The sequence below is a fragment of the Talpa occidentalis genome, unplaced genomic scaffold, assembly GCF_014898055.3.
Source record: "Talpa occidentalis isolate TD23 unplaced genomic scaffold, MPIMG_talOcc4v2.1 talOcc4.10, whole genome shotgun sequence".
NCBI lineage: Eukaryota > Metazoa > Chordata > Mammalia > Eulipotyphla > Talpidae > Talpa > Talpa occidentalis.
Genome location: NW_023600993.1, coordinates 26,704,314 through 26,723,708, shown reverse-complemented (window position 1 = coordinate 26,723,708; position 19,395 = coordinate 26,704,314). Strand labels below are relative to the sequence as shown.

Genomic DNA, 19,395 nt, shown 5'->3' with positions numbered 1-19,395 from the left:
AATCCCATCTACCTATGCCCACACCCTATTCCAGGTGCCCGCCATCAGGCATGCATTCAGGACCTCAAGGATCCATCATCTATCCTGATGGCAGGAGGGCAGAAAAGCCTGACATTTTTCCTTACCCTACAATTGCATTTGCTAGTGTGGGCCCAGATGACCTGCCTGTGCTGCCCAGAGGATTTTTGTAGAACTTTAAGGGGCTGCTAACATGTGGGTAGCTGAAAAATGAGGCCCTAGGGCCCAAGGCCAGGGCCACAGTCGAGTAGCAAAGTGGACTGTGGAGACTAGGCCTGAGTGTTATGCAGATACCTTCTTTTTTTTTTTTAAATAAGAAGTGCTTTGCTTCTTCTCTTTTTAAGATGTATTTATTTATTTATTTATACAAGCACTGGGTACAGTCAGAAGCACGGGAGGGTGAGAGAATTCACCAGAGCAGAGTGGGGAACAGAACAGGCAGAAGGACCGAAGTACACTGCTGAGGGGAGCAGCGGGCGCGTCAGGAGAGGTCTGCGCGCCATGTGAGACCCTCTCCGGTGGCCGGGGATCGAACCGGCGCTGCAGAGGCTGTGGGCAGCTTCGCAGCCCAGCGCTCAACCTCTGCGTCACTAGGGGAGGCCCACAGATATCCTCTTGAATCCTAATCCTCTACTTGCTATTTTGGGCTAACTACTTCCCTCTGAGTTTCATTTCCTCATTTATAAATTGCAGGATGTAAACCTGTTCCCTCAGGGATTAGAAGGATTAGAAATAATGAGCCAAGAGCACCTCCTAAGAATATCAGCTAATGTTTATTGGGGGCTTACAGTGTGCCAGGCACTGAGCTAAAGGAGTTTTGTAATGCCTGGCATATGCCAAGTCCCCCAAGAATAGTAGTCATCTGATGGTGGCTTAGAAGCACTCATGAGAATGGGCCAGTCTAGGCTGGGGTTTAGTTAAAAGGGTCTGCTGTGCTTCCTGATGCTGGCAATCCAGAAAATCACCAAAAACAAGAGCACCCCATAAGGTTGTTAGCATAACTGGATGATCTCAGCAGGGGTCTCTTGGGATGTACTCTCTGTGTGACCTAGGAAAAATTGCTTAACTACTCTGGCATTCAGTTTCTTCAGTGAATTTAAATAGGGTTAGTGGTTTTAACTGGCTCTCTGCAAAAAAAAAAAAAAAAAAAAGTACCAATTTATTGCACTTGCCAATCCCTATAGTGTAAATGCTATCACTTGGTCAATTTCCAGCTACTAATATGGCTACAGAACCAGGAGCTGGGTAAGGATGTGTCCAGTGAGCTCTCTCTCTAGTGATAGGGACCAGGTGCAGCTCTGCTCAGTAGAGTCTTATGGACCCTGAATACTTGGGACTTCTGAAACACCCATGAGCTAATGAATTGATTAGGATGGGGTTTTCTTTTTTTTTTTTTTTTTTTTTTTTTGGCATTTCAACTTTTATTTTTATTTTTTATTTTTTTAAATATTAAATTTTATTTTTATATTCCCCCATACAATTGCAAACGCCCCATTCTGACCCCAATCCTTCCCCTCCCGCACCCCACCCCCCAAAAAGTGTCTCTGGTTCATAGTTTTTTGTTGATTTTGATTTTCACTTTCTTATATTCATTTTCCTGGTCCCTTATTTAAGTTTTCTAGATTCCTGCTATGAGTGAGACCATAGGATGGGGTTTTCTGAAGGATTTGATGCTTTTGCCTGCTAAGCTTTAAGAACTTTGCAGGAAATTATTTTACCCCACTGCTATTATGTTCTCTGTAATGTGCTTGATATCAGCTCCTGTCCTCAGCTGCCTTTGAGAAAGTGTGGAGGAAGCTTAGCTCACAGCAAGAACAGGAAGCCAGCTAGACTGTTCAAGGGTTCATGATTATTATGGCTTAAGCTGAAAAGCTTGGCAGGTAGCTTAAAAAAGAGATAGCGCTAGAGGGTGTTTTGTTTTGTTGTTCCTGTTAAAGATTAAGATAACTTGTGCTCTAATAACCTGTTTGGAGGACTTTATTACTCCAACATTTTCTTTTTCTTCCCTTCCATCAGTCATTTCTACTACTGTCAGCAAAAAAGGACCGACTACCAAGAAATATCCATGTCCCAGGCTTATCACTGAAAAGTCTCTTTGAGGTAAGGTGGCTTGAATCATGGTTTCAAGTCAAGCCACTCAGGTTTGCATCTTCCCCTTCAGCTTCCTGCCACAAATTTGTTAATTATAAAAATAAGCTTTGAGCCATAACTAATCCAGATTTCACTGATTCCAAACTTTATGGAAGAAGTTTAAAATTTCATATTGATGTAGTGACTTCTATGATTCCTTCCATGCATTTGTGGTTTTTCTTTTCTCTTTTCCAGAAATATGTCTTTATTGGATTTTATGAGAAAATGGAAGAGGTTCCCAAGTTAGTCCAGTGGCTCATCTCCCTGGGTGCAAATATTGAGACCATAGGACCGTACCCACTTCATGCCCTCATGAGACTCTGCATCCAAGCGAGTGAGTTCCGACAATACACCCTCCAGGCTGCCCTTCCAGCTCTGAGCTCCTGGAATCTGCTAAGCACAATCGAAACCAGAATGTGATCACTTGATTGTAGAATATTCAAATCATTTGAATAGTCAAATATTTGATTATTCAAATAATTGGTTATTTAAATGTTCGATTATGCAAATGATTCAATTATTCAAATGAATGAAGGCAGCAGGAAAGCAGCATCATTTTATTTCTCCTGGGACCTGGTAGCTGCATGAAGCCCAAGTGGAAAGAATTCTGTTTCTAGACAGTTCCTGCCAAGGAGGAGACTTGGGACAGCCAGCCTTTGCTGGCCAGAGCCCCCATGAGGACCATGGAGTTTACTTCCTCTGACAAAGGCAGCTCAGGGGTGGGGGTAGGATGGAGTGGGGGCAGTCTCCAAGGGAATATTGGCTATTGCCCATACAGTTCAATTGTGGTTTTTTTAAAGGACTCCTATTTTCATAAAAATCTTTTTTTAAAAAAAAAAAAGTGTCACCTGGCTATAGGCTTTAAATTTTTTAAATTTTTAAATTTTATTAAAATATATTTTAATTTTATTATTAAAATATATTTTAATTTTATTATTAAAATATATATACACCCACACTTTAACCAGAAGCTTGTTTGTCTTTTCGAAGCATATATGACATTACTGTTGGAGGTTATCCATACCATTTAGAGCTAGAGAGACAAAAGAACTTGCTTAGGCAGTCTTCCTTTTCTGGAATGGATCATCTCCACCATATTGAGGTGCTGGGTAGTGAGCAGGGTCTTGAAGACCTGGGCTACCTTCTCTGCTTTAGCCAGATTTGCCCTGTTGTTATCTATTCCACCGACTGAGGGATCCAAAAGAAATATTGTTCCTAAAGAGGAATTGGTGGATAAAACATTTAAAAATAAAATTGATTAAAAACAACCTAAGCCACTCCTCCCAGTTTCAAATTGGGAGTTTGGAACTGGGAGTCTAGAACTCAGAGAGGTATGTCTGTGCTTATGAAATTTGTGATTCCCTGTTGTATCTGCTCTTTGATTTAGCTCCTGTGGTTATAGGCTGGCACTGATAAGATCAAGTCTTCAAAGTTTGTCCCTGATATATTCCTCAGAGCGAAGCCCCAGTAGCAAATGGTGTCCACAGATTTGGCAGAAGTGTGTGGCTTTCCTTCCTCTTGGAGCAATGAGGAGGAGTCTGGGGAAGGAATTTAAACCACATGTCCTATTGTTAGTAGGGTGGCATTGGAGATATTGACTTATTTTTCATTTTTAAGATTTATTTATTTATGCATACAAAAACTGAAGTACAGGCCAGAGGTGCATGGGGGTGAGAGTCTTCACCAGAGACAGAGTGGGGAACAGAACTAACAGATCAACTGAAACACACTGCCAAGGGGAGCAGCCGGCGAGTCAGAAGAGGTCTGCTGCACCATGTGGGTAGCTCCCTGGCCCGGATCAAACTCATACTGCAGTGGCTGCCGATAGCTTCATAGTGCTGAGACTTCAACTCCTGTGCCACCAGGGAGTCCTTGTTATGAATAACTTTCCACAGCTCATCCTTTTAGTTTACCTACTCCTTTCTCCCACATCTGTTCCTGGTGCATGGTAAGGTATGTTGGGGTCTCCATGTGGTCCCCTAGTGTGGTACAGATTGATTTGCTGTGTTGATTTTCTGTATGTAGAAAATAACATCAGTAACTTATTTTATTTCCCTTCAGAGGAAAACCAACTTTTCAGGTGGCTGATGGACCATAGACCTGAGTGGAAAGGCCGCATCAACCAGAAGGATGAGGATGGCTGCACGGTCCTGCACGTGGTGGCCGCCCACTCCCCAGGGTACCTTACCAAGCGTGAGTAGCAGCACCTCCCTGGAGTGTGTGCTTAGCTGGATCATTTCAGCCACAGGAGAACCCCAGAGTGGACCACTGTGTTTTACCATTTATCCTGTGGCAGACTAGGAGGTCTAACCTTTGCCTGGCATTAACAGGGTTGGCAGGGATAGGTTGGATGCAGGAAGGAGGCAGGTGAGAGAAGAAAGAACATCTGGGCACCAGGTGTTCTTTTTGCTTTCAGTGGCTTCCATGGGCTCAGGGACATGGCTGCTGGCTGTGTTCGTCTCCTCCCTCATCACCCTACTAAGTTGTTCAATTACTAGGTGCTATATTTTATGCTCCCCCTGTGCCACCAGAGGTGAATTGTGCTTCAGACAACAGGGTTCTGCCTTCATGGCACTTAAAATCAAACACCAGAATTGGCTTCCAGACCCAGATAGACCATGTGCAAGAGTGAGGCAGGCGTGGGCAAGCTGGTTCTTTTCCCAAAGACCTACCGGGCTAGCCTGTGCATTGCCACACACCTCTCTTTAGGTACCCCTGTTGGGAGAGACCCTGCGCAACGAGCAGATGGGCCTTTTTTTTTTTTTTTTTTTTATAGAGGCATGTTTTATTTATTTATTTGTTTGTTTGTTTGTTCGTTTGTTTTGTTTATACAAGCACTGGGTACAGTCAGAAGTGCAGGAGGGTGAGAGAATTCACCAGAGCCAGAGCAGGGAGCAGAGCAGGCAGAAGGACCGAAGTACACTGCTGAGGGGAGCAGCGGGTGGCAGGAGAGGTCTGCACGCCATGTGGGACCCTCCTCCGGGGGTCGGGGAGCAGCTGGGGATCGAACTGGCGCCGCAGAGGCCACGGGCAGCTTCGCAACCCAGCGCTCAACCGCTGCGCCACCGGGGAGGCCCCAGATGGGCCTTAATCTAAGTCTCTAAGGCATGTGAAAACACATGCGTCTTGGAGGAAGACCTGAGTGACCGGACCTGGTGTTGAGTGCCCAGAATGTGACCTGCGTAGAGTCATGCCTCAGTATCTCCACAGCCAAAAATGAATTAGGAGAAAAACTCCTCTGCTCTAGCTAGTGGATGATTAGATTACGTATAGGACCTGACCACCTGGCCTCCTCCCCAAATAATTGACAGGAAAAGCTTGAAGCATTTCTTCCTCCATTTATAAGATCATGTCACATTATCTCTTACTCATTTTTGAGTTTCTATATCTAACCACCTGTCCTCTGAAAACCACAGGTTACATTTAGTAACAACATATAAAGAATCAAGAATTTGAGAGAGTGGGAATTTTGCCCCGTTTTCTGCTAATAAATGTTTCAACAAAGAAGCAAAAGTAGAAAGATGAGAAGAAGAATGCCCCATGCTGTATTTTTCCCCTTGTTTCCCCTCACCACTTTATGTAAACTTCACCGACGCCGTCATCACCTTGTCACTTTAGTAGATGGTATCCCCTTCAGGTCCCTGTTCGGGTGACACTTGTGGACTTCTAGTGAGTCCTGGACCTGGGATACAACAGTGAAGGAAATCAGACACGGGGGACTGTCATGTCCAGCATGCAGTGAATCTTTATTTTCTTAGTGCTCATTATATACCTTTTCGGAGTGCATTAAGCACAACATCAAAGCATACCATACAGTGACAATTTAAGTGATTAATTATTCTATTTGCTACTGATAACTGCCTGCTCCCGACTTCTGAACACCAGGTGGTCAGGTCCTATACGCAATCTAATCATCCACTAGCTAGAGCAGAGGAGTTTTTCTCCTAATTCATTTTTGGCTGTGAAGATACTGAAGTATGACTCTACACAGGTCACATTCGGGCACTCAACACCAGGTCCGGTCACTCGAGGTTTTCCTCCAAGACACATATGTTTTCACATGCCTTAGAGACTTAGGTTAAGGCCCATCTGCTTGGCTGTGTGGGGTCTCTCCCAACATCACTCCTTTTTTTTAAAAAAAAGATTTATTTATTTATGTATACCAGAGCTGGGGTATAGGCCAGAGATGCGAGTGGTGAGGATTCACCAGAGACAGAGTGGGGAGCAGAATGGGCAGACCCACTGCTGAGGGGAGCAGCGGGCAAGACAGGAGAGGTCTGCTGCACCATGTGGATAGCTCCCTGGCTGGGGATTGAACTCACTGCAGTGGCTGCCGATAGCTTCATAGGTTGCTTCTTAATCCTTGGCACCACCAGGGAGGCCCTCTCTACTTTTTTCTGGAAACTCTCACACCTCTCAAGCTTTGTTTTTTCTCTTTTGGATGGAGACAAGCACATTTCTTCTATAAAAATGTTAGTGCTCTGTGAGGTAAAAGTAATAAAGAACTCCAATCTAGTGGATGGGAGGTGAGAAGAAACCTGTGTACCTCTTTGCCAATACTAAATTTTTTTTATCTGTGAGTCTAAATACTTCTAAGAAAAGGTAATTTTTAAAATTATGTACACATTGATATTTTATTTTATTTTATTTTATTTTTAAATATTTATTTATTTATTTATTTATTTATTTATTTATACAAGCACTGGGTACAGTCAGAAGTGCGGGAGGGTGAGAGAATTCACCAGAGCCAGAGCGGGGATCAGAGCAGGCAGAAGGACCGAAGGACACTGCTGAGGGGAGCAGCAGGCGGCAGGAGAGGTCTGCGCGCCATGTGGGACCCTCCTCCGGTGGCCAGGGAGCAGCCGGGGATGGAACCGGCGCTGCAGAGACTGCGGGCAGCTTCGCAACCCAACGCTCAACCGCTGCGCCACCGGGGAGGCCCACATTGATATTTTATTTTTTTTTTTTTTTTTTTTTATTTTATTTATTTTTTTTAATTTTCTAGAGGCATGTCTTATTTATCTGTTTGTTTTGTTTATACATGCACTGGGTACAGTCAGAAGCCGGGAGGGTGAGAGAATTCACCAGAGCCAGAGCGGGGAGCAGAGCAGGCAGAAGGATCGAAGTACACTGCTGAGGGGAGCAGCGGGTGGCAGGAGAGGTCTGCGGGCCATGTGGGACCCTCCTCTGGTGGCCGGGGAGCAGCCGGGGATCGAACCGGCGCCGCAGAGGCCGCGGGCAGCTTCGCAAGCCAGCGCTCAACCGCTGCGCCACCGGGGAGGCCCCCACATTGATATTTTAAAGGAAAACTTATCTCACTCCTTTACTTGTATATCATAGAACATAAATACACACCAATTTGATATCTTCTGATATCCACTTAAAAATTATGGACATGTGGGGCCTCCCTGGTGGCACAAGGGGTTAAGGCACAACTATGAAGCTATCTGCAGCTACTGCAGCACGATTTCGATCCCCAGCCAGGGAGCTACCCACATACACAGTAGACTTCTCCTGTTTCGCCCACTGCTTCCCTCAGCAGTGTATCTCGGTCAATTTACCTGTTCTGTTCCCCACTTAGTCTCTGGTGAATCCTCTCACACGCACACCCACCCCTCCCCCCACACCTCTGGCCTGCACCCCAGTTCTTTTTTTTTTAAAAGATTTATTTATTTATGCATACAAGAGCTGGGGTACAGGCCAGAGATATGGGGGGTGAGAGGCATCACCAGAGACAGAGTGGGGAGCAGAACAGGCAGACTGACTGAAATAACACTGCTGAGGCGAGCAGTGGGTGAGACAGGAGAGGTCTGCTGCGCCATGTGGGATTCTCCCCAGCTGGCAGGGAATCAAACCGGCGCTGCAGAGGCTGTGGACAGCTTCACATCGCTGCGCTCAACCTGCTGTACCACCAGGGAGGCCCTGCTTTGAGATTTTAATGACATTTACACAGCCTCAACACAGCAGCACCTAAGTTAGTATTTGATGGACTAATTGGGAGAAGGTGTGTTTATGTCAGGACTTGGAATTCTCAGGGTCTAGCTTAGAATTCTGCCCACCAAGTGAGATTGTTAATGGGCAAGAAGTATGACTTTTTAATTTTGTCTTATTTTTGTGAAATGGGAGATGGGCAGGTGTGATGGGGGTGGGGGGTGGAGAGGCCGGCAGGACCATACCCAGTGCAGTTGCCTTGGTGGGGCTGTGCATTTTAGCTTTCTGTATAGGATCAAGCCTTGATTCCCGAAATTCTGTGCCCACAGTAAGGCTTTGTTCTCCAAGATACACCTGTTCCATTTTGAAAACTTGATGCTTGGCACTAGCTATGCCAAAGCAGCATATGGAGCTGGCACCCAGGGGCCTGGGGAAAACATTGACAACAAAAAGACCCTGGTGTGAAAGCAATTGCCATTTTCTTTTCCTGACCCCAGATAGGATTTTTTTTTTTTTCTTTCTGGAAGAATATTCTGTTTCCTGTCCAGGGAATAAAGAAATCTGAAGTCACAGCTTGCTGTTATCCTTACAGCTGTAACTGTTGCCTAGTAACCAGATTCCCCCTCTCCCTGCTTGTTGCCAAGGAGAGGGGAGAAAGGTAGAGAGAGGAGCGCACTTCTGAGCTCTGAAAAGCTATTGTCCTTCCCACTCTAGACAGAACTCCTTGCTTTGGGACTTGGGTGGACTGCCTAAGGTCTGCGGTTCAGGTCCTACAGGCAAAGAGACCTTGTTCCCCTTACCCTGGGCTGCTTGGGCAGGGAACTGGGGGATTTCGCACCCATGGGGACGGCTCCTTACAGAAGGAACCATGCCAAGGCCCCCTTCTCCTTCTGGCCCACCCCAGGACAAACAGAGGATGTGCAGATGCTCCTGCGCTACGGGGCAGACCCCACCCTGGTAGATCGGCAGTCCCGGTCCGTCGTGGACATCCTGAAGAGGAATAAGAACTTCAGAGCCATTGACAAAATCAACAGTCACTTGGAAAAGCTGGCTGCGTGTTCTAAGGACGTATCAGGTACAGCCTCTGGTGAAATAACTTTTTATTTTGATGTGGGATAAAACTGGTTCTGTGGTGTTGGATGCAAACCAGTCTATCTTTTCTTGGTCTATGAAGATGAGAGTGAGGACCCCTCCAACCCCAATCTTTGGAAAACTTGTTTCCTTTATTGGAAAGTTAGAACCAGAGTATCTATGATATTCTGGGAACTTCGCCAGCTCTGCCTTTGGACAGGATTTTTTTCTTCTCCTATGCAGGCACACAATAAAAAAGAAACAAATTCAGACAGAATAGGAGTTAAAAATTACGCCTAATCCTCAGCAACAATCACAGCCAACAATTTAAAATGCACTTCTGTCTCGATTTCTTGGTTTATCAATTTGGGAAAAGCATCTATTACCTGATAATTGTAAAATGAGGTACAACAAATCAGTTGCCGGAAGCCAGCTCCAGCTAGTCAAGTGTCAGGGGTTCCTGAAAGGATGGACAGCGTCGGCGAAACAGCTATTGAGGCAGATACAGATACTCTGTCTAGTGCAAGTATCTCCTGCTGAGGGCCTCAGTGGGTCTTTCTTTATACAGCAAAGCAGGCAGTAAGATTACATCAACATAAGCAATAAAGCAAAACAAAGGCAATCATTACATATTTTCTCATGGGCATGTGGAGACCCTCTTGGCCTCATACCAAAAAGGGCACCTCTTTGATCATCTTAAGAAAAACATCAGGAACAATCAGTTTTCTTGGTACATCTCATTTTCCCAGCATGATCAGTCACCTAAGACAGCACAATATCTGGTAACAATTAATCATTCTTTCAAACTCCCTTATACCGGAATGGGCGTTAATGTCTTACCCTATATTTTGTTGCTTAATCAACCCATTTCCCTAACACACAAATAATCTAGCTAATCTATCATTTACTTCAAAGCAACCTAAAGTAGCTCATCAAATCTATTTTATTTCTACAGAAATCTAACTCTTAACCAGAAATACCTAACCTCCATACCACCTGCGAACTATTGACCTTTTGCATATACCATGAAATGTACTGCTCCCACAAATATGTCCCGTTTCTTCCTCACCCGCCCCAACCCCAGTAGGCCATGCTTTCCAAGCACAGTTGGTTCAGGACAGCTTGTTCTCCATAGTTCTCAGAGCCAAAACACATCTTTCCTAACTATACCTTTAGCAATTTTTCTTTCTTTTGTGATAATTCATGCGTAAGAACAACAGGCCAATTGACGCCTTAATCTGAATTAGGTTTTCACAAGCCAATTTATAACTAACTTATTTTTGTATTAACCAAAGACAAACAAGAATTTTAGTAGGCATTGCTGTGGAAACGCCTGTGTTCACCTCTTCTGGGGAGTGTAGAAATTCCCCTCTTCTTGGGAGTCTCCCCCATTGCGTGGACCATGTCATTAGACAGCATGGGTAGTGTGGCCCACGTCAATCAGTCCCACTTGTTGAATTTTGTCTCGTAATTTTACTTGTGTCATTTACATTCTGTTCTTTGAATTTTCCCTGCTTCCTCTATGGATTGATTCTAAAAATTGACAACCAGTAACAGGTGGTGACATGGTGTATCATGAATAAATCATTCTTTTTTTAAAAAAGGATTTATTTATTTTGGCATACAAGAACTAGGGTGTAGACCAGAGGTGTGGGGGGGTGAGAGGATTCACCAGAGACAGAGTGGGGAGTAGAACAGGCAGATTTACTGAAACACACTGCTGGGGGGAGCAGCGGGCAAGACAGGCGAGGTCTGCTATGCCAAGTGGGTTGATCCCTGGCTGCCCAGAGAATCAAACTTTTGCTGCAGTGGCTAGCGATAGCTTGATAGAGCTGTCTTTAACCCCTGAGCCACCAGGCAGGCCCTGAATAAATCATTGTTTCTGCAAGTAGTAGTATAGCTGGAGCCAGAGAAATGGATTATCAAATGAAATACTTTGAATCATCCCAGTTTAATGAAGCATATTCATATTGCAGGTCTGTGTATATATGCACACCTGATTATGTGTACACATACATGTACATACACACACGTAATATATGTGCCTCCTTTGTTCTTGCACTCATGTGTAACTCTTGTGGCTCATCTTGTCTGTTTAGATTTTTCTCTTGCTCTCCTTGAGCACCTACTCAAGGGAGTTTTTTAGAGACATGGATTTATGGAGTTTTTGGAAATGGCTTTATTTTATCCTCAAACTGATTGACAATTTGTCTGAACGTAGGTGTTATATTTCATCAATTCTAAGTTTCACTTTCCCCCACATTTTAACACCTTTGAAACTGGGATGTGTTTTACACTCAGGGACTCGTCATAGTTTAACGCAACCTCTTCTGGTGTTTCTAAGATCCATGGTATTGTACTTTATGGAACGTGCTGTAACCCTTGCTCCTCACAACACTGAAGAACTTGTTTCCTTGTATTCCACCCCCATTTGCTACTGTTTAGAAATCGGATGGCTGTCTCGTTTATTTGCCCTTCAAGGATTTTCCCTGGGATGTGTCTAGGTGTGGGTCCTGCTTCATTCTTCTTGCCCCTTTCAATCTGACATTTTTAGCTCAGGGAAATTATCTCTCTTATTTTGCTCCTTCCAACATCTCTTTTCTCCTTCTGCTACTACCAGTGGATGGATGAGTTTCCTGAATCTTTTCCATGCCTCTCTACTTCCCAGCTCTTAACTTGGGCTTTAGTTTTTCCTTTATAAATTGCCTATTGCATTTTTTAATTTGGAAAATTAGTTTTAATTTCTAAGTACTTTTTCTTGTTTTCTGACTGTTTCTTATCTGTGGCCAGTTACCCTGGTTCTGTATCTGACACTTCTTCTTGAATGGCATTTAAGAATTTTTCTTCAAAGGACATCTTCCTCTCATCTCTGAATTATTTGTTTCTTTTGGAGTTAATTGATTCATTTTCTTCCTTGTCTTTTCTGCTATTGCTTTTTCCTAGTTATCTTCTTGGTGGTTTGTATTTTTGCATGAAAGACCAGATTAACTAATACGTAGGAGGTGGTTAGTAAGTATTTACTGAGGTGATTTGTATGTGTTCCCCTAGAAACTCTCCCTCCCAGGAATGGGAGGTGACAAGTTGAAGGGGACTAGTGTGGTCTGTGTGTTGGGGTGCAGGTGGGAGATAGTCTGGATAGGGTGGGGAAAGGTTTCCAGGGTTAGGAAAGCTCTACATGAAGGACATTGAAGCTGCTTTTCACTTAAATCCCCACCCATTGCTCCATCTATGTTTTAATTATTTATTTAAAATAGTTTCTGTTATTTGCAGAGTTCTCTGTTTTGTTTTGTTTTTTTTTTTAAAGATTTATTTATTTATGCATACAAGAGCTGGGGTACAGGCCAGAGGTGTGGAGGGTGAGAGGATTCACAAAAGACAGAGTAGGGAACAGAACAGGTAGACTGACTGAAACACACTGCTAAGGGGAGCAGCAGGTGAGGCAGGAGAGGTCTGCCTCGCCATGTGGGTAGCTCCCTGGCTGGCTGGGCATCAAACTCGTGCTGCAGAGGCTGCAGATTGCTTCATAGTGCGTTGCTTAACCCCTTGCGCCACCAGGGAGCCCCAAAGTTCTCTGTTTTTCCATGGGTGTCTTTCATTTTGTTTTAGTTTTTGTTTTCTATTTTAAGGAGTTGTGATTTATCCTGTAGTAGAGTGTAATTAATAAACCATTGTGGGGGGGCGGAGCAACATGGCGGCGAGGAGACGCTGCGAGTAAGATCTCCCATTAAAAAAAAAGTTAATAGGGAGGAAAAGCGGCAGGTCCCAGTGAGAACTGGGACACGGAAGATAAACGGGTGACGCCAGCAAACTGCCCGAAGAAGAAAGTTGCCATAAAAGAGGACTAGAAGGGAGGGAAGCGCAGAACCCTGCTCCCCTCCCCCGCCCACAGAGGTGGCACTCTCCGACCGGCAGAGAAAACAACAAACTAAAACGACCCACAAGAACAAACGACGCAGCAAGCGGGACTGTGAGTGGAAAGGAACTATTTCAGCCACCACACCCCGTGAACGGGAGCTGTGGAGAACCCTGCAGGATCCGCCGCGGAGGTGAGCTCCGGGCGCCATTGAAGAGAGACCCCGCCCAGGAGGAGGCCAGCACCAGCACACAGCCCCGGCCGCCCGGGGAGACGCGCGGAGGCCCTCCCTGAGTGAGCAAGAACCAGGTGCCCAGGCACGGGAGCGGGATTCAAAAGGCGCCATTCCCGTGCCACTGATCTGGGCTACAGCCCGCGTCCTGGAACTGAGGGCTTTGGAACTGAGACCCGGGGCACGAAATTAGGGGCGTGGGTTCCCCACGACGGTGGGGCACAAGGCAGACACAGCACCCCAAAGTCGTTGAGGTGTACCCTACCATCCCCGCTCTGCTCCCTGTCCCACGGGGTGGAAAATCAGCTCCCCAAGGGCTCTAGGAGAGATCTCTGGCGCCACCTAGCGACTTGAAGCCAGCACAGGCTCCTGAAGGAGCTAGTGGCCAGCTGGGGAGTGAGCCCACGCCGGGCCCCTTCCAAACAAGTAGTCTGAGCCCACAGGGAGAGCGAGCACCCACAGCCGGGGCAGACCAAGCGCGCAGAAGAGTGTGCCTGAGACCGGACGCACAGGGAGTGTATCCCACATCACCATTATAGAATAGGGACATTTCTTCAGTAAAGACTACCTGCAGAAGGCTTCCTCAGGAGCCAGAGGTGAGCGGGGGAAGTTCGCCCACGCCAGACCCCCTCTGGCCTGCAGTCCAAGCCCAGAGGGGGAGCAGGAACCCACCGCCGGGGCGGACCAGGCGCACAGGGGAGTGTGTCCCCACATCGGCATTTTAGAACAGGGACCTTTCTCCAGTAAAGACTGCTTGAAACTGACAGATGACTCCTGGAGGAACCAGAGGGGAGCAGAGAAGCCCACCCAAGATGCCGGCCAGTCCCAACTACACAGTGTCCCAACGCATACGGCAAATTAGAAAACAGACAGTAGGGAGGAGGAGAACCACACGCAACCTAGCAACTCTCCAGAGAAAAAGCACACCACAAAAAGAAAACCAGCCCCCAGATTGCAACGACAGTAACTTGGAAGAACTTCTGAGCCTTCCAGAAAGAGAATTTAAAATTGCCGTGATTAAAAACTGACAGAAGTCATAAAGGAAAACAATGATAAGGGAAAAATAATCAACGATCAGAAGAATGAAATTGAGTCCCTAAAGAGGGAAGTAAAAGAAATGCAGGAGATCAAAGAATTAATGGAAGAACTAAAGAATTCTGGGAAAAGCAATGAAAGCAAAATTGATGAAATGGAAGAACGAATAAGTGCTCTTGAAGACACAGAAATAAAAAGAACCAAAACAGAAAAGGAAAGAGAAGTACGAAGGAAAAAGAATGAAGAAAGACTTCGGGAACTATCTGACTCCATGAGGAAAGGAAATATAAGAGTTATAGGAATACCAGAAGGAGAGGAGAGAGAAGTAGGAACAGAGAAAATATTCAAAGAGATAATTGAAGAGAACTTCCCAAATGTGAAGGAGGAGCTGAAAATTGATATACAAGAAGCAAGAAGAACACCAAACTTCCACGATGAAAGGAAAAATACAGCAAGACACATAATAGTAAAGCTCCCAAGAATCCAGGACAAGGAAAAAATAATGAAGCTGGCAAGAGGGAAGAAACAGATAACATTCAAAGGAAAGCCAATCAGGCTGACATCAGACTTCTCCGAAGAAACACTACGGGCAAGGAGAGAGTGGAAGGACATAGTCAACAGACTCCAAGAAAACAGATGCCAACCAAGAATACTCTATCCCGCAAAGCTCTCCTTCCTCTTTGAAGAAAGAATATGGACTTTCCCAGACAAACAGAAACTCCGGAATTTCATTGCAACTAAACCCCCACTCCAAAAAATACTACAAGGAGTCCTAAAGCCAGAACCTCAGAGGGACGAATAACAATGAAAGAAGGCCAAAAAAAAAAAAAAGTTATTAAAAGAATAAATAAATAAAATCAAAGGAAAGACAAACACAATGGCAAATACAGATGTTAACATATCAATATTAACTCTAAATGTAAATGGACTAAACTCTTCAATAAAAAGACACAGAATTGCAGCCTGGATTTTTTTTTTTTTTTTTTAAAGATTTATTATTTATGCATACAAGAGCTGGGGTATAGGCCAGAGATGTGGGGGGTGAGAGGATTCACCAGAGACAGAGCGGGGAACAGAACAGGCAGACTGACGGAAGTACACTGCTGAGGGGAGCAGCGGGCGAGACAGGAGAGGTCTGCTGCGTCATATGGGTTTCTTCCTGGCCGGCCGGGGATCGAACTTGTGCTGCAGAGGCTAGTTGCAGCCTGGATTAAGAAACAAAACCCAACCTTTTGCTGTCTCCAGGAAACACATTTAGCTACAAAAGATAAAAATAGGCTCAAAGTTAAAGGATGGAAAACAATCCTACAAGCAAATGGACCAAAAAATAAAGCAGGAACAGCTGTACTTATATCAGATAAAACAGATTTCCAACTCAAAAAGATAAAAAGAGACCCCAATGGTCACTACATTATGATCAAGGGGACAATACTTCAAGAAGAAATAACACTCATTAACATATACTCACCAAACGAAGGAGCACCAAAATATATCAGACAACTGTTGTCCTCTCTGAAAACAGACATCAGAGAAAAAACATACGTAGTGGGAGACTTCAACACACCACTATCAACAATGGATAGATCAACAAGACAAAAAATAAGTAAAGAAACCAAAGCTCTAAATAAGGACCTAGAGCAATTGGGCTTAACAGACATCTATAGAACACTAAACCCCAAAAAAACGGAGTACACATTTTTCTCAAGCGCACACGGATCATTCTCCAGGATCGATCACATACTGGGGCACAAGACAAACATCAACAGATACACCAAGATTGAAATCATATCAACCATCTTTTCTGACCATGAAGGCATCAAACTAGAAATAAACCATAAAAAGAAGGCAAGGAACTTTCCTACCTCATGGAGATTAAAAACCACACTACTGGAAGACCACTGGACTAATGAGGAGATGAAAGAAGAAATTAAAAAATTTTTTGAATTGAACGACAAGGAGGACACCAATATCCTAAATGTATGGGATGCAGCAAAAGCAGTAATAAGAGGAAAATATATAGCAATAGAAGCTCACATCAAGAAACAAGAAAGAACTCAAAGAAACAACCTAATCTCGAAGCTCAAAGATCTAGAAAAAGAACAACAAAAAAACCCCAAAATCAGTAGAAGAAAAGAAATAATAAAAACCAAAGCAGAAATAAATGAAATTGAAACTAAAAAAACAATCCAAAAGATCAATGAAACCAAGAGCTGGTTCTTTGAAAAAATCAATAAAATAGACAAACCCCTAGCCAGGCTCACAAAGGAAAAAAGGGAGAAAGCACAAATAAACAGGATCATCAATGAAAGAGGAGAAATCACAACGGACACAGCAGAAATCAAAAGAATAATCAGTAACTACTATGAACAGTTATATGGAAACAAGTTTAACAATCTAGAGGAGATGGACAAATTCCTACAACTCTACAATCACCCAAAGCTAGATAAAGAAGAAATAGAACACCTAAACAGACCAATTACAATTAGCGAAATTGAAATGGTAATCAAAAACCTCCCCAAAAACAAAAGCCCAGGACCTGATGGATTTACAAATGAATTCTACCAAACATTCAGAGACGAATTAGTGCCTATCCTTCACAAACTCTTCCAAAAAATTGAGAAGGAAGGGACAATACCAAACACGTTCTATGAAGCCAACATTACACTAATACCAAAACCGAACAAGGACAACACAAAAAAGGAAAATTACAGGCCAATCTCCCTAATGAACACTGATGCAAAAATCCTCAATAAAATTTTAGCCATCAGAATCCAACAATGTATCCATAAGATAATTCACCACGACCAAGTAGGATTCATTCCAGGGACACAAGGATGGTTTAACATCCGAAAATCAATCAACGTTATCCAACACATCAACAAAAAGAAATATAAAAACCATATGATAATATCAATAGATGCTGAGAAAGCTTTCGACAAAGTGCAACACCCATTCATGATAAAAGCCCTTGAAATTCTTGGGATACAAGGAACATACCTTAACATCATAAAGGCCATCTATGACAAGCCAACAGCCAGTATCATTCTCAATGGTGAAAAGCTGAAAGCAATTCCATTAAGATCTGGAACAAGACAAGGATGTCCACTCTCACCACTGCTTTTCAATATAATACTGGAAGTCCTAGCCAGGGCAATAAGACAAGATAAAGACATCCAAGGAATCCAAATAGGAAAAGAAGAAGTCAAACTATCACTATTTGCAGACGATATGATAAAATACATAGAGAACCCCAAAAACTCCACAGAAAAACTAATTCAACTCATCAATCAGTTCAGTAAAGTGGCAGGATACAAAATCAACACGCAAAAGTCAGTAGCCTTCCTATACACAAACAATAAATCTGAAGAAGAAGAAATCAAAAAAACCATCCCTTTCGTTATTGAAACAAAAAAAATCAAATATTTGGGAATAAACCTAACAAAAGAGGTAAAGGACCTATACAAAGAAAACTATAAAACACTGTTAAAAGAAATAGAAGAAGACACAAAGAAATGGAGAGATATCCCCTGCTCATGGATTGGAAGAATAAACATTATTAAAATGGCCATCCTTCCAAAAGCAATATACAGATTCAATGCTATTCCAATCAAAATTTCAATGTCATTCTTCAAAGAAATAGAACAATTATTGATGAAATTCATATGGAATCACAAAAAACCCCGAATAGCCAAAGCTCTCCTGAAAAAAAAAGAAGGGAATGGAGGCATCACACTCCCAGACTTCAAACTATACTACAAAGCCATAATCATCAAAACTGCATGGTATTGGAACAAGAACAGACATACAGACCAATGGAATCGAATAGAAAATCCAGAAATAAACCCACAGATTTATGGTCAACTAATCTTTGACAAAGGAGCAAAGACTATGCATTGGAGCAAAGAAAGTTTGTTCAATAAATGGTGCTGGGAAAACTGGGTCGCTACATGCAAAAGAATGAAGCTTGACCACTACCTCACACCATACACAAAAATCAACTCAAAATGGATTAAAGAACTAGACATAAGACCTGAAACCATAAAATATATAGAAGGAAATATAGGCGAAACACTACGTGATTTGCACATCAAAGACATCTTTACAGACACATCACCCAAAGCAGTGATAGTGAAGGCGAAGATAAACAGCTGGGACTACATCAAATTAAAGAGCTTCTGCACAGCAAAAGAGACAATAACAAAAACAAAGAGAAACCCCACCAACTGGGAGAACATTTTTGCACCCAACACTAATGATAAAGGACTGATCACAAAAATCTGCAAAGAGCTGATGAGACTCAACAACAACAAAGAAAATAATCCAGTCAAAAAATGGGCAGAAGAGCTAAAAAGAAACTTCTCTGAAGAGGAAATGCAAATGGCCAACAGGCATATGAAAAAATGTTCAACATCACTTGTCATCAGGGAAATGCAAATCAAAACTACCATGAGATACCATCTTACACCAGTGAGAATGGCACATATTAAAAAAACTAGCAACAACAAGTGTTGGCGAGGGTGTGGAGAAAAAGGAACTCTTCTGCACTGTTGGTGGGAGTGCAAACTGGTCCAACCACTGTGGAAAGCTGTGTGGAGATTTCTGGACCTACTAAACATAGAGCTTCCATAGGATCCAGCAATTCCACTCCTAGGTATTTACCCAAAGGACACAGAAACATCCATTCCAAAGAACACCTGCACCCCTATGTTTATAGCAGCACTATTTACAATAGCTAAGCTTTGGAAACAACCCAAATGCCCAAAAATAGATGACTGGATCAAGAAGATGTGGTACATATATACCATGGAATATTACTCAGCATTCAAAAAAGATAAACACATGCAATTTGCAGCAACATGGATGGCGCTGGAAGGGATCATGCTCAGCGAAATAAGCCAAAAAGAAAAAGAAAAATACCGGATGGTCTCACTCATAGCAGGAATCTAGAAAACTTAAATAAGGGACCAGGAAAATGAATAACTATAAGAAAGTGAAAATCAAAATCAACAAAAAACTATGAACCAGAGACACTTTTAGGGGGGCAGGGGCGGGAGGGGAGGGATTGGGGTCAAAATGGGGGGGTTGCAATTGTATGGGGAATATAACAATGAAATTTATTATTTAA

General features: G+C 43.4%; 1 protein-coding gene across 6 annotated transcripts in view; it reads left to right on the top strand.

Moving 5' to 3' along the window:
* The window catches only part of TRANK1 (tetratricopeptide repeat and ankyrin repeat containing 1), a 95,410-nt gene that overhangs the window by 25,124 nt on the left and 50,891 nt on the right, over positions 1–19,395 (top strand). For all 6 annotated transcript variants that reach the window (XM_037526223.2, XM_037526197.2, XM_037526181.2 and 3 more), the window contains exons 6-9: positions 2,035–2,118; positions 2,344–2,482; positions 4,210–4,341; positions 8,984–9,154. In XM_037526223.2, coding sequence (XP_037382120.1) covers positions 2,035–2,118; positions 2,344–2,482; positions 4,210–4,341; positions 8,984–9,154 — 526 coding nt within the window. The remainder of the gene's footprint in view (positions 1–2,034; positions 2,119–2,343; positions 2,483–4,209; positions 4,342–8,983; positions 9,155–19,395) is intronic.